The 13,215-nt window shown below is 42.4% G+C and overlaps 1 protein-coding gene across 1 annotated transcript; it reads right to left on the bottom strand.

The window, feature by feature from the left end:
* Positions 1–6,240: 6,240 nt before the first annotated feature.
* On the bottom strand, positions 6,241–12,607 carry LOC146652815 (uncharacterized). The gene is made up of 9 exons (XM_085382841.1): positions 12,583–12,607; positions 12,286–12,388; positions 11,649–11,786; positions 11,459–11,557; positions 11,291–11,372; positions 10,694–10,916; positions 7,510–9,349; positions 7,014–7,060; positions 6,241–6,776 (listed from the first exon to the last, which is right to left on the bottom strand). The coding sequence occupies exons 1-9, from the start codon at positions 12,605–12,607 to the stop codon at positions 6,241–6,243; spliced, it is 3,093 nt and encodes a 1,030-aa protein (XP_085238967.1).
* Between the last annotated feature and the right edge of the window lie 608 nt (positions 12,608–13,215).

Here is a 13,215-nt window from a genome sequence, read left to right as displayed (position 1 = left end):
GAGGAGCAGGGGGGATTACTTGGTTTGGCTTGCCGGTCATTTGGCATACATGGCAAGTACGGCAGTATTGAACAACATCAGATTTCAGTCCGGGCCAGAAGAAATGTTTCAGAATTCTGGTGTATGTTTTATTAACCCCCAAATGTCCTGACCATGGATGGTCATGTGCTAAGGACAGTACCTGGGTACGATAAGCAGTAGGTACCACCACCTGATATACTGCAGACCAGTCAGCGTCTTCCGAGACCTCACTTGTCCATCTGCGCATCAGAAGACCTTTGTCAGAGAAGTAAGCCAGCTTTTTCCCTTTGGCATCCTGTTGACTGAGAGTGGAGGAATGACACTTGGACAGGGTTACATCATTTTTCTGTGCAATAATGAACTCCTCTCGGGAGACTGGCAAATCCAGAACTGGTTGTGTTTTGTCAGCAGGTGGAACTGTGGCCTGAACCTTAGATCCAGAGGTAAAGTTAATCACGTCACCAACGGGATCTGACCTCATGAAGGAATCGGCCAAGTCAGGACCATACTTTTTTGTCTGGGCCCTCGTAACTACACAAGCTGGAAAGATGGCAGGCTGGTCTTGGGCTGAGTCAGAATCCCGGCTCAGCTCGGGTCTGTCTAACACTTCAGGAATGGGTATGACCTTGCCTCCAGCAAGGTCATTACCTAGGATGAAGTCAATGCCTGGTATGGGCAACGCAGAACGAATAGCCACTTTAACAACTCCGCTGACTAATGAAGACTGAATGTGAATAGTGTGCAAAGGGGCAGATACAAATCCGAGTTCTACTCCCTGGACAATAACACTGGACTGGCAAAATGACTCCTCAGAAAACGGTAAGACGTTTTCTCTAATGATGGACTGAGAGGCCCCTGTATCTCTCAGTATTTTTACTGGTTGTTGATCATTTGGATTCCCAGTCAGCGAAACCACTCCCTCTAGAATGAATGGTTTGAAACAGGGGTCAGGGTGGTTAGTGTTTGGTTGAAATGCCCTCCCAGTCTCTGTGGCTTTAATCAATCCCACCCCTTTTGGTTGTGAGGATAGTTGCTGTTTACGCTTTAATGCCTGACATTCTGCGATGAGATGACCCCTCTTGTGGCAATAAAAGCATTCACGCTCACCGTGGGAAGGCGAGGGCCCCCTCATTGGCCTCACTGGCCTCGCAGCAGAGCAACTAGACTCAAGCCGTGCTGAGCGCATGGCTGTGGGCCTATCTGGATGGGAAACAGGGGTAAAAACATTCTTATGAGTTAGCACAAACTCATCGGCCAACACAGCTGCTTTGGACATGGACGTCACCTTCTGTTCGTTTAAGAACATTATGAGCCTCTCAGGTAATGAATTTTTAAAATCCTCCAGTAGCATTAACTCACGCAGCGACTCATACTCATCCCCAACTCCGTTAGCAGCGCACCATTTATCAAAAAGAGCCCCTTTTTCATGTGCAAACTCCACATATGTTTGACTGCTAGACTTCTTATGGTTCCTAAATTTCTGCCTGTAGGCCTCAGGTACCAGTTCGTAGGCACGTACAATTGTTTCCTTCAACACGTCGTATTTCATGCTTTGCTCTAGCAAAAGTGAAGCTACTACCTCCTGAGCTTTGCCCACTAATTTACACTGAAGTAATATGGGCCACATGTCTCTTGGCCATTTCAGAGCAGTAGCCACCTTTTCAAAAGCGTTGAAGTACGAATCTACCTCAGTCTCACGAAAGGTAGGTACTAGGGCAATATGTTTGCTAACGTTAAAACTTTCCGGGGAGACTTTCGGGATTTCTTTAGTGGCATCTGTTTTCTGTCCTGATGACACCCTCAGTGCTTCTACTTCAAGCTGCTTTAACCTGACTTCCTTTTCAGCTTCTATCTCCAGCCTACGGACCTCCAGCCGGAGATCATAATCCGCTTTACGCACCTTATCCTTCTCTTGTGCCTCCAACTGTAAACGCAGTAAGCGAACCTTAAGCTTTGCATCACTGCTAGATGTTTGGGATTCTGGAGTGAAAGGCTTAAAGCGAGGCAGAGTTTGGGGAGCCGCATCAGAGTTAACTTGGGCACCCGGAGGTGTAGCAGGCAGCGCTTGCTCATCAGTTCTCTCTGGAGAAGCTAGATCAGCAGAGGCACCAGGGGAAACTGAAGGGTCCTGAGAAGGCACCCCAGCTGGAACAGGGCTGATTAAAATCCCCAACTCGAATAATCCCTCCAACAAAGCCTGCTTAATATCCTTCTTCACTCCATACTTTGGTACGGAAAGGTTATACTGGGCAGCAATACTCAACAGGTCGTCTTTGCGACACAAGTCAACTTTGTCAACGCTAGGGTGACTAACAAAACCAGGCAGGTCAAAACTCATCTCCGGCTGATACTATGAAACGTAGACACCCTAAAATCACGGCACCGTCCTCATTAATACAGGTTGTCCACCACATACAACGATCCCGGACGAGCCCCCACTTGTGTTACGTCCCCCCCACCATGGCGGAGGCAAAGGTAGGAAGGAGACAGCAACACTGGACAACCACAATCAATGAAGGAGGAAGACCACAGAACAGTTAAGTATCAGGCAGGATTTATTGGGTGCTTGCCTGGATAGTCAAATTTAACAACAGTAAAGAGGTGGGGGAGGAGGACTGGGCGGTTGATCCAAATCAAAGAAAGTAATAAAACAAAAAGAGGTCAGTAGCTTCCAGGGCCTAGCCTAACTGAAAGAAAAATGCAAAACAAAAGGCCTACCTAGCTACTCGATAAAAGTCAGTGAAAACATACAAGGGTGGCATCAACCGCATAACCTAGTGTGACTAACAGAGTAAAATCTACAACCAGTGTATAGGGTACCCCGGCTTACCTGTCCAGCCTCCCACCACACACAACATAAAGATGCCTGTTCGCAAATGTTTGTCAAAGCAGAAGCCAGCAGCCACCAGCTGGCCAGGGAGCGGCTCATTTGTAGTGTTCCTTGGAGTGTGATTGGCCAACTGAGCCCAGTCCAGCCAATAGACACCTGCCAATCAACTTCGAACTGGCCAATCAGAGGAGGCCTGACGCCTGAAAGATGAATAGAACACAAAACAGAGTACAAAAGCAAAGCCACACCCCTTGGCACGTAACACGAGTACAGGAGACGTTTCAGTGCAACTGTAACATTCCTGACTGCCCGACAGACGGTAGCCTTGGAAACGTGCTCAGCGTCACCAATATTATACAGAAAGCTCCCGTTTGCAAAAAACCGAAGTGCAATACAAATAATATTTACAGAACTGAGAAGATGTCCGCGATGTGTCACATGAGCAATATTAGTCCTGAGGATGTTATTCAAATAAATTATAGATTGTGCTGAAAAACGGTAACGTTCACACAGGAAATCATCAGGAAATGATAAAATGTCCGAACGCGCTCTAATCACTCTCTCCCGGCGGAGAGCTCTGCAGAGAATTTGGGCTTCAACATCTACTGGCTCTTCAAGGAAGGAGCACGCCATGTCTGACACTTCCTACAGTCAGGTTTCCGACAAAGAGGCGGAGAAAGTCAGGGTTAGTTGAAGTAAACCTGCTAGGGGGCAGGTTAGCTTCACGGAGTGTGTTGTCATAGTAACTCACTCAGAATTAATCTAAACTCGCTTTGTGAAACCGAAAACCCAGAGTTTTCGTTAACTCAGGGTATACTTACTCAGAGTTTGCTCTAAACCGGCTTCCTGAAATAGGGCCCTGGCATGTTTGATGGAGATTTAGCGCAGCTGTTCAATTCAGACACAGAGGATGAGGACTTCGATGGGTTTGATTGATGATAAAAATGTGAGTACCAAACTTTGTTTTGCTACTGCTTTATTTTTAAATACGCACACTTGTATGCTTGTGTGTTGTTGATGATGACGATTACTGGTAATAAAAATGTGAGTAAGGTACCGAACTCAGGTTTGCTCCCGCTTTATTTTTAAATACGCATACAGTACTTGTATGCGCCCTATGATCCAGTGCGCCTTATGTGTGTGTTAAATACAGTAATGGCACACATAACTGAGACTGCGCCTTTTAGCACAGTGCGTCTTATGGTCGTGAAAATACGGTAAGTTCATACTCAAGTTTAAAACAACAACTACACTAAAGCTATTCTGTTATACCCGTATGCCAAAAAAAAAAAAAAAAAAAAAATTTCATAGTTCAGCAACACTGATCAATCTAATAAACTTAAACCTACACCATCCTCCCTATTCTGGTATTTTAAAGAGTACTTAGCATAAATATTAAGCAACCTAACTAATAGGGTTCCAACTCCCAGCAACAACAAAAATAAATAAATAAAAAATAGGGAACCACCCCTCACGCTCCACCTCATGATGCTTAATCGACGTAATCAACCTTAATTTGATGCAGTGTGAAAAAAAATGCACAGAAATCAATTATTTTTCAAGAAATATTAAATAGATTCAACATCTTTCTTCAACAAAATTGCAGACTGCACAGATGGTACCTTCCCAAAGGAAAAAGTACTATAGCTTACTAGGGTATATATATTAGACTTAATAGTTACTATATACAGTAATTGACTTCTATACATTTTACATCAAATTAAAACTTTGGGTGTCAGATAATTATTTATTAAAAGCTCGACATTTTAAATGAGAATAAGAAAGAAAAGTATGTCTTTGTGCCCCCTTCTCCCTGTTAATGCCCTATCGGCCCCCCTGGCTAAACTTTGCTAGATCCGCCCCTGCACAGTTACCAGCCGTCAGCTACGTAGAAAAAGATCCTGGTGTAAAAAGTAATATTAAATAAATTCTAACAACAGCTTATCAAGCTTAAACGTGCTGCTGTTGTTCAGCCACTGGTTTCCTCTTTCTGGTGCAAAGTGGGCCAAAAACAAACAAGAGACACGGACTCGCGACAGAAAAGCCGATCAGCTGATCATTAAGCAGTTTCATGATTGAAGTAGCAGCAAGAAGAGGCAGTCGCTTGTTAAGCTTAACGCAGGAATGCTTTACAAACATTCAGAGATGGACTTACACACTTGCTTTACTTCTCTCTGGGATAACTCTGTCGGAGATGAAATGCCGGGTTGCTAGCGAAGCTCCAAATGCTATCCAGACCACCGACAGGTCCCGCATGCCACAGCCGCTCTATCACGTGATGCATACTGCTCCGACGTGCTAACGTTCTGAGGTAAGTTACGGCGTGTTGCAAGTTTTGTGAGGTGCTTTTGTGATATTTAATGGATCGGATTACTTTTTTTTTTTTTTCTCCGATATCCGATCCAGTAATTTAGGTCAGTATCGGACCGATACCGATACGTAATATCGGATCGGTCCATCTCTAATCTGTAGTGGAATACATTTTAAAAGTGACCTTCCCAACACTGTTTGTGAGTTGTCACGCTCACAAGATTTTCACAAAACCTGACCGCTGACATGACTGTACTGAATCCTAAATCATTTCAAAACACAAATAAAATCTCAAAGACACTCAGTATTTGAACGCATCTCAGCATTTAGTAAAACTGAAGTAAATTTGCATATACATACTGTGCACAGTGGCTTTACCAATAACTCTGTATGACAGACAGTACAAAAGACAGGACAGACACACAAAAAGGATAGTAATCACAATAAACATTTAATATAAAATTTAATGGAAAAGAAAAAAGGGAATGCTCAGACATCCAGTCATCCTTTGATCTCAGATTATCAGAAACCCTATAAAAACATTTCTGGAAGAACCTGTTACAACATGTTATAGTTACACCAAAATCTCTGTGGGAGGAGAATACTATGAAAAACAATGTGCTGCCGATACTGCAGTACCATTATTTGATATGATAAGAGACTTTAAGGCATGTATGACACTTGACTTCGGTTACTATGACTGGTTATTCTGCCAACAGAAAAAAATACAGTTTGACCGTCCTTAATGCCTGGGCCACGTGATGACACGTTATCATTTATGAACATATGCATTATGCATTATTATCAACATACACACACACACACACACACACACACACACACACACACACACACACACACACACACACACACACGCATTGACATGACATCATCAAATTTCAATGCTGTTCCATTCACTGATTTTCTATGTTGATAATTTCGTACATTAAAAACATTTCTGCCCTTTAAAATAAAATTTGAACAGTCAAATATCTCTACATGATTCTCTTAGCTGGTCTAAGCAGCTGCAGTCAGTCAGCAGTGGGAACATTTTTCCACTCATGCGGAAACGCTCCCTCCTACACAGAACACAGAGACACTGAAGACCCATACCACACTTCAAAACCAGGATAAAGAGGTTCGGTGAATGTGGTGTTGAAGGTGTGGAGGTGGACGAGTTTGTCAGAGGAGACTCTGTAGAAGGACAGAGTGCCAGCAGGACAGTCCACATACACTGCTACTCTGTTAGAGACGGAGGAGGGTAGGGCCAAATCTACGTCCTTCCTAAAGTTGTTGTGACAAGCACGGTAACCATCTTCACAACAGTTCAGACTCCAAGACTGATCGTTGGAGCCAAGCTTGCAGTCATCGCTGTCTCCTCTCCTTTGAATTTGTCCGTAAGTCACTGCGACGTCAATCACTCCTCTACACTCGATCTCCCAGTAACAGCGACCTGTAAGCTCATTTTTGCAGAGAAGCTGATTCCAGTAGTCAAATCTGCCTGGATGATCAGGATATGGCTGCACCGCTCTCACATGTGTCACCCTCCTGTTGTTGTCAGACAGTTTGAGGTTTCTGTGCGCTGTATTTGGGTCCAGTTCAAGTTCGCAGAAGTCTAACAGAGAAAGTACAATGTAAAAGCAAAGACATTACAATAGTAGTTTATAGATCTTAATTCTTGCACAGTCAAGCACGAATAGAAGATCAGTTCCACAATCGGTGCCCCTTCAGAGTGCCAGCAGAATGAAAACCTTTGAGAGTAAGCTGAATTATCTAATCAGCTTCTCACTTGCATCTTAAGTGATTTAGGAATTTGAATTTAATAAGAGATGAATAAAAAGTGCAAACTTACATTTTTGCAGTGCAAACCTTAACACCTGCTCTGTGCTGTGGTCCACTCTGTAGATAAGTATAGTGACAGCGACATACAAATTATCAAGCACAATACATTAGTCATGAATGCAAAGAATTCAAATTTCCTGATATGAGACACTGTTTTAGATCAAATTGCTATTTTACTGATGGGGGCGAACAAGTTACTTTTGTTGGTGATGTCAAATTGTAAACCACAAAAGTGTTTTAAGAATCTAAGAAGTGCAAAAGAATCTGACTTTGATTTAAAAAAAACAAACAAAAGTGCATAAAAATGTTGGTCTCAATAGTTTCATCCTATAAAATGTGAAAGCCAAAAAATAACCTTTGAAAATGCGTTCGAGTTCAATGTTTTTATGAGTCACTTGCTAACAAAAAGAATTAGCATAGTATGCTACTATACTGTATCATTAATGAAAACAGCAATTGGTTTAGAGTATAATTTAAAAATGTTAATTTATATTTCCATTTTCTACCTCTTTAGTTGTTTCGGATACTCCATACGTCTATCAACGTGCTGAGATTTATTAGTTTTCACCACTGGCAGCAGCCTCAGAAGAGCCTCCTCAGTAACTGAGTATTTCTTTGAGTCAAACACATCCTGATCTTCTTCTGATGACAGTAAGATGAAGACCAGAGCTGACCACTGAGAGGGAGACAGCTCATCTTTGGAGAGACTTCCTGAAATCAGGGACTGTTGGATCTCCTCCACCAGAGAACGATCATTCAGCTCGTTGAGACAGTGGAACAGATTAATACATTTCCCTGCAGACAGTTTCTTGCGGAGTTTCTTCTTGATGTACTGGACTGTTTCCTGATTGGTCTCTGAGCTACTTCCTGTCTGTGTCAGCAGGCCTTGTAAGAGACTCTGATTGGTCTGCAGGGAAAGACCCAGGAGAAACCGCAGGAACAAGTCCAGGTGTCCATTTGGACTCTTTAGGGCTTTGTCCACAGCACTCTCATGGAGATGTTTGAGTTTAGATTTGGGTCTTACTTTAGACAACAGAGATGATGTTTGTTCTTCTTCTAACAGATCAACTCCAGAGTTGATGAAGGTCAGATGGACATGAAGAGCAGCCAGAAACTCCTGAACATTCAGATGGATGAAGCAGAACACCTTGTCCTGGTACAGTCCTCTCTCCTCTTTAAAGATCTGTGTGAACACTCCTGAGTACACTGAGGCTGCTGTGATATTGATGCCACACTCTTTCAGGTCTGATTCATAGAAGATCAGGTTTCCTTTCTGCAGCTGATCAAAAGCCAGTTTTCCCAGAGACTTGATCAGCTTCCTGCTCTCTAGACTCCAGGATTGATTTGTCTTAGCTCCTCCATCATACTTGACCTTCTTCACTTTGGACTGAACCACCAGGAAGTGGATGTACATCTCAGTCAGGGTCTTGGGCAACTCACCTTCCTCACTGGTTTTCAGCACATCCTCAAGAACTGTAGCAGTGATCCAGCAGAAGACTGGGATGTGGCACATGATGTGGAGGCTTCGTGATGTCTTTATGTGGGAGATGATCATGCTGGATTTTTCTTCATCTCTGAATCTCTTCCTAAAGTACTCCTCCTTCTGTGGGTCAGTGAATCCTCTGACCTCTGTTACCATGTCAACACAGTCAGAAGGGATCTGATTGGCTGCTACAGGTCGTGTGGTTATCCAGAGGCAAGCAGAAGGAAGCAGTTTCCCCCTGATGAGGTTTATCAGCAGCACATCCACTGAGGTGGACTCTGTAACATCAGTCAAAATTGTAGTGTTGTGGAAGTCCAGAGGAAGTCGACACTCATCCAGACCATCAAAGATGAACACAACCTGGAAGTCTTCAAAGCTGCAGATTCTTGCTTCTTTGGTTTCAGTAAAGAAGTGATGAACAAGTTCCACCAAGCTGAACTTTTTCTCTTTCAGCACATTCAGCTCTCTGAAAGTGAATGGAAACATGAACTGGATGTCCTGGTTGGCTTTGTCTTCAGCCCAGTCCAGAGTGAACTTCTGTGTTAGGACTGTTTTCCCAATGCCAGCCACTCCCTTTGTCAGCACTGTTCTGATTGGCTTGTCTTTAACAGGTGAGGCTTTAAAGATGTCTTCTTGTCTGATTGTTGCTTCTGGTCTGTCTGGTTTTCTGGATGCTGTTTCAATCTGTCTGGCCTCATGTTCATCATTGACCTCTGAAGTCCCTCCCTCTGTGATGTAGAGCTCTGTGTAGATCTGATTACAAAAATTTGGGTTTCCTGCTTTAGTGATCCCTTCAAACATGCACTGGATGTTTTTCTGTAGATAAACTTTCAGTTTACGTTGGCACTCTGCAGCATGGGTTCCTAAAGAAACATACAAAAACTATGATTACTATCCAGGCAGTTCTACGGAAGCAAAACATGATCCGAAAAATGTAAGGAACGAGTGGAGCGGAACAAAAAAAATCACTAGGATTAAGGTGACAGACAATGAGTGGGCAGCCTGTAGACAACAAAAAGATAAATAATTTCAACAGGTTTATTTCTCGACTTTTATTTCTGAAGTCTTCTCCACCACACAACACCTTTCACACATTCGCACTACTAGTCTTCTGTCATCAAGGGAATCCTGACATCTGAGTGTGATGTAGTCAGACTCGAACGTCAAGGAAGGTGGTAAGGAAGCAGACTCAGCAGACATTTAGAGAATTTACAGTGAACTCCATCATACGTGAAACTTAATTAACTTAATTACCAAAACTCAAAAGTACATGAGTGCAATAACACAGCTCACCTCTCCTCCCTCATCTGAAGCTCCTCACACTTCTGATTAGCACATTTACACAACTAAACGGCTCTATTTACAAAAAACAAAACAAAAAAACAAATTCAAAAAACCCCTGCAGACCTAGAAAGAAGCAAAAGGAAGCATTTCTATGGTAGAAGGATCCCCCCCCCCCCCCCCGTTTCCACCTGTTGATGTCATGTCTGACATTATCAGCACTTTAAAATCAGGAAATGCTAGGGGGGCCTTTCCACACACCTGACCTACATAAAGACTGAAAACAAAGAACGAAGTATGAAAGAAAATGACTTAATCTGCAGCATAATAGAGTATAAAGAAACATGTAACTGAGTATTTGTCTTAATTTGCAGAAAGTTTGTTTTTCCATCCACAGAATGCGTACACAAACAAACCCAGGATAGTCAGTGCAGCAAAGTTACTTTGACAAATAGCAAATCATAGCAAATAAATAGAGAGACAGAATAAGGTGCATAATATGCAAAAAAAAAAAAAAGTCAACACATCTGGGACAAGTGGAGAGCATTACAACTGCTTATCCCTTTGTCACACTGAGAAACATCCCCTGCTGGACTGTGATGTCAGTTTTAAGGTCCTGAGGACTTGTGCTGCCCAGCTGTCACATTTACAGCTGGATTGACTCCAGTCCAGTAAAAGTCTCACTATGCTTGTCAAAAGCATAGTGAGACTCCAGTGTTAGTGAAAACAACACGCCTAGTTCCTTTAGCAAAGAAAATCACATTATCACCAGTGGAAGCTGGTGACACCAGCAGATTAAATAAACTGACCATGAAGGCTGGCTCTATAATAGGTTGCAAACTGGACCTCCTCTCCACCAGAGCTGGAGGTCACCGAACAAACTTTTATGGGTGGTGTATTTCTTATCTTATTTTAAATTATCTTACTGGTTTGTAGACAGTCGGCCAGCTCCTCCTGCTTCATTCTCCTCAGGAAGTGTTGTGTGATCTTTAGAAATGACTGTCTGCTGCTCTTCTGCTCTTCAGCTGTACCACCCAGGCCCTCATCTTCACTCTGATCAAGTCCACCGTCTCTGTAATCTGGATTTAGGACCTCCTGGAACCTCTTCAGCTCGGTCTTCACAAATCTCATAATGTTCTCCTCAAGTTGCTAGAAAGAAATGTTAGCTTCTGTTAAACACAACACCACATTTAGTATATCTAACTGTCTGTGAAGTGCTCAGTGCAGAAAAAGCACCAACTCAGTCACGGTCACTGTCTTTGAGATATTTTTGTCATTACTTGTACCATATAAGTAATGACAAACCTGGAAAGAGTACAACATTTCAAGCCCCAGCTGGCTCTGATGAAAACAGAAACATGAACTTTGGACTAAACTAAATTTAAGAGAGCAGAGAGCAGTGTTGTTCCCAAACAGCAGGAGCTGTGATGAAAAAGATTGTAGGTAGATTGATTGATAGTAGTATTAAGCAGAAACACTGCAGTATTTCTCCATGGTGATATGTGTTTTCTGTGCTTACATACCATAAATATGTCCTGCAGAGCTGTTTGGTGCCCACTATCAGGCTGGTGATGGGGAACCTTTAAATTCTGCTGCTGCTCGTCTCTGTGGAAATGTCAGAAAAAACAGGATACATTTCATACACCGTATATTCTAAAAATATCAAATGATAATCAAATTTTCATCCTTACGTTGAGCCTTTAAATTTAATTTCACGGTTGATGGAGCCACTGGATGTCACAGTCAGACATGTGGTTACACAAGGATCAAATGTCTGCTTTTTATTTGGTCTTGAAACATAAAATAGACACATTATAAGCAGAGGTTTATAGAAGCTTCTAGAAACGACAGAAAGAAATGTAGTTTTCAGTCAAAGCTCACGTTTTGTCAGAGAATGGCATCTGAGAGATGGGAGTGTAAATGTTCATGACCCGTTCTCTATTCAGGGATTCAGACACCCAACCCGGTTCAGGATCAGCTCCAGGTCCGGCAGAGTCTGGTCCAACCTGCTGCTTTACCCTTAAATGCAACACATATAGTGCTCAGAGCACGAATCGTGACGATGAAGATTCAGTTCCAACAGTTACTTCAAAGTGCTTAATGTTGTACAGGAAAGATGCTGGAATATTTTAAACAAACTCCAGCACTTATTGACAGTGAATCCAAGCTGGTTCATTAAGAAGCTGCAGCTCTGCTTCCTGGTCTCAATTAGGAAGCAGTTTGGGGGGTTTGATAAATTTGACCAGATTTCTAGAAATGAGAGCTGCTCCATCCAAAGTGGGATGGATGCCGTCTCTCCTAATAAGACCAGGTTTCCTTCAGAAAGTTTCCCAACTATCTAGACAGCCAGCAATTTAAGGAGAACATGCAGCTTCATATGTCACAGGGGACCAGAGAAAACTACAGAGTCCGACATTGTTCTGGGAAAGTTACACACTGATTCAATATTGATTTTGTGATGGGAGAGCTGAGCTGTGACCTGGAGAAGAGTCCTGACAGTTAGAGACGGTCCTCTCACCTCTGAGGTTTGATCTGGCTCTCATGTTCCCCACACAGAGTGGATGCAGAGTTAGGGACTCCCTCCTTTCTGTGCTCACACTGATCCACAGAAGAGAACACACCTTCACACAGACACAACAACACGCTCAGTCAGCACAACAACATTTATACTTCAGACTGTGTTGCTGTGTATACCAAGACTAGCTGCAGAAAATGGAAGTCATATGATATATCATTTCTTTCTTAAGAATGGTGTCTGCTCTCGTGTGGAGCAGCAGACAAGTCAGCTGCACGACAGAATAAAGAAAATCCTCACCACCCAGATTCAGGTCCACGTCCATTACAGAGTTGTTCTATCTTCACCTTTAGAGGAAACACAGAGAGAAGCTGCTTTAACCCAAGGGCTCTGTTACATTCTCATAATCACCATCAGAGCCGGTCAGACTGCAGGTCAGTGAAACCTTCATACTACAAAGAGCAGAGCCCAGCTGCTTCAGTAGGAGCTTAATTTGTTCAAACAGTGATGTCATCATGGTTTAAGGTGCAGTAATACTAAAAGAAACATGTTTTTTTTGTTTTTCCATCAGTGCATTTTGAATTATGAGGTTGTGTTCTTCATAACTTCTGTCAGGAAAAGAAAACATCCAAATAACATTTGTAGATGATTTTGTTGCTACAGTTTGTTTATGATGAGGATTTTCTAAAACAATTAAGTTTGCTGAAGATTTTTAGAGCGCAGTCTTCATGTATCATTCAGCCTGGTTTATAGAAGACATGGTGAAAACTAATGAATTTTCTCTCTTTATGGTATTTATGATTTAATAAAAATGCTAAAAAGATAACTTTATAAAAAGCGTTGATTCAAATTTATCATCAACATGAAACATGAAGCATTTCTCACATGGCAACAAGTCCATGGAAATGTTCAGAGTTTTATAAAACACTTCAG

The sequence above is a fragment of the Rhamphochromis longiceps genome, linkage group LG15 (assembly GCF_057381845.1).
Source record: "Rhamphochromis longiceps isolate RC_006_pf linkage group LG15, R_longiceps_female_GT1.1, whole genome shotgun sequence".
NCBI lineage: Eukaryota > Metazoa > Chordata > Actinopteri > Cichliformes > Cichlidae > Rhamphochromis > Rhamphochromis longiceps.
The sequence above is the reverse complement of the archived record's forward strand: the minus strand, read 5'-3'. Positions and strand labels throughout refer to the sequence as shown.

What these genes read in the sequence shown, in the direction of transcription:
- LOC146652815 (XM_085382841.1), bottom strand. Translation starts at nt 12,607, where the DNA reads ATGGACGTGGACCTGAATCTGGGTG. An exon ending in AGCCAGATCAAACCTCAGAG is followed by an intron (nt 11,787 to 12,285) that starts GTGAGAGGACCG and finishes GTTGCATTTAAG; the next exon opens with GGTAAAGCAGCAGGTTGGAC. An exon ending in CTCTGCAGGACATATTTATG is followed by an intron (nt 10,917 to 11,290) that starts GTATGTAAGCAC and finishes ATTTCTTTCTAG; the next exon opens with CAACTTGAGGAGAACATTAT.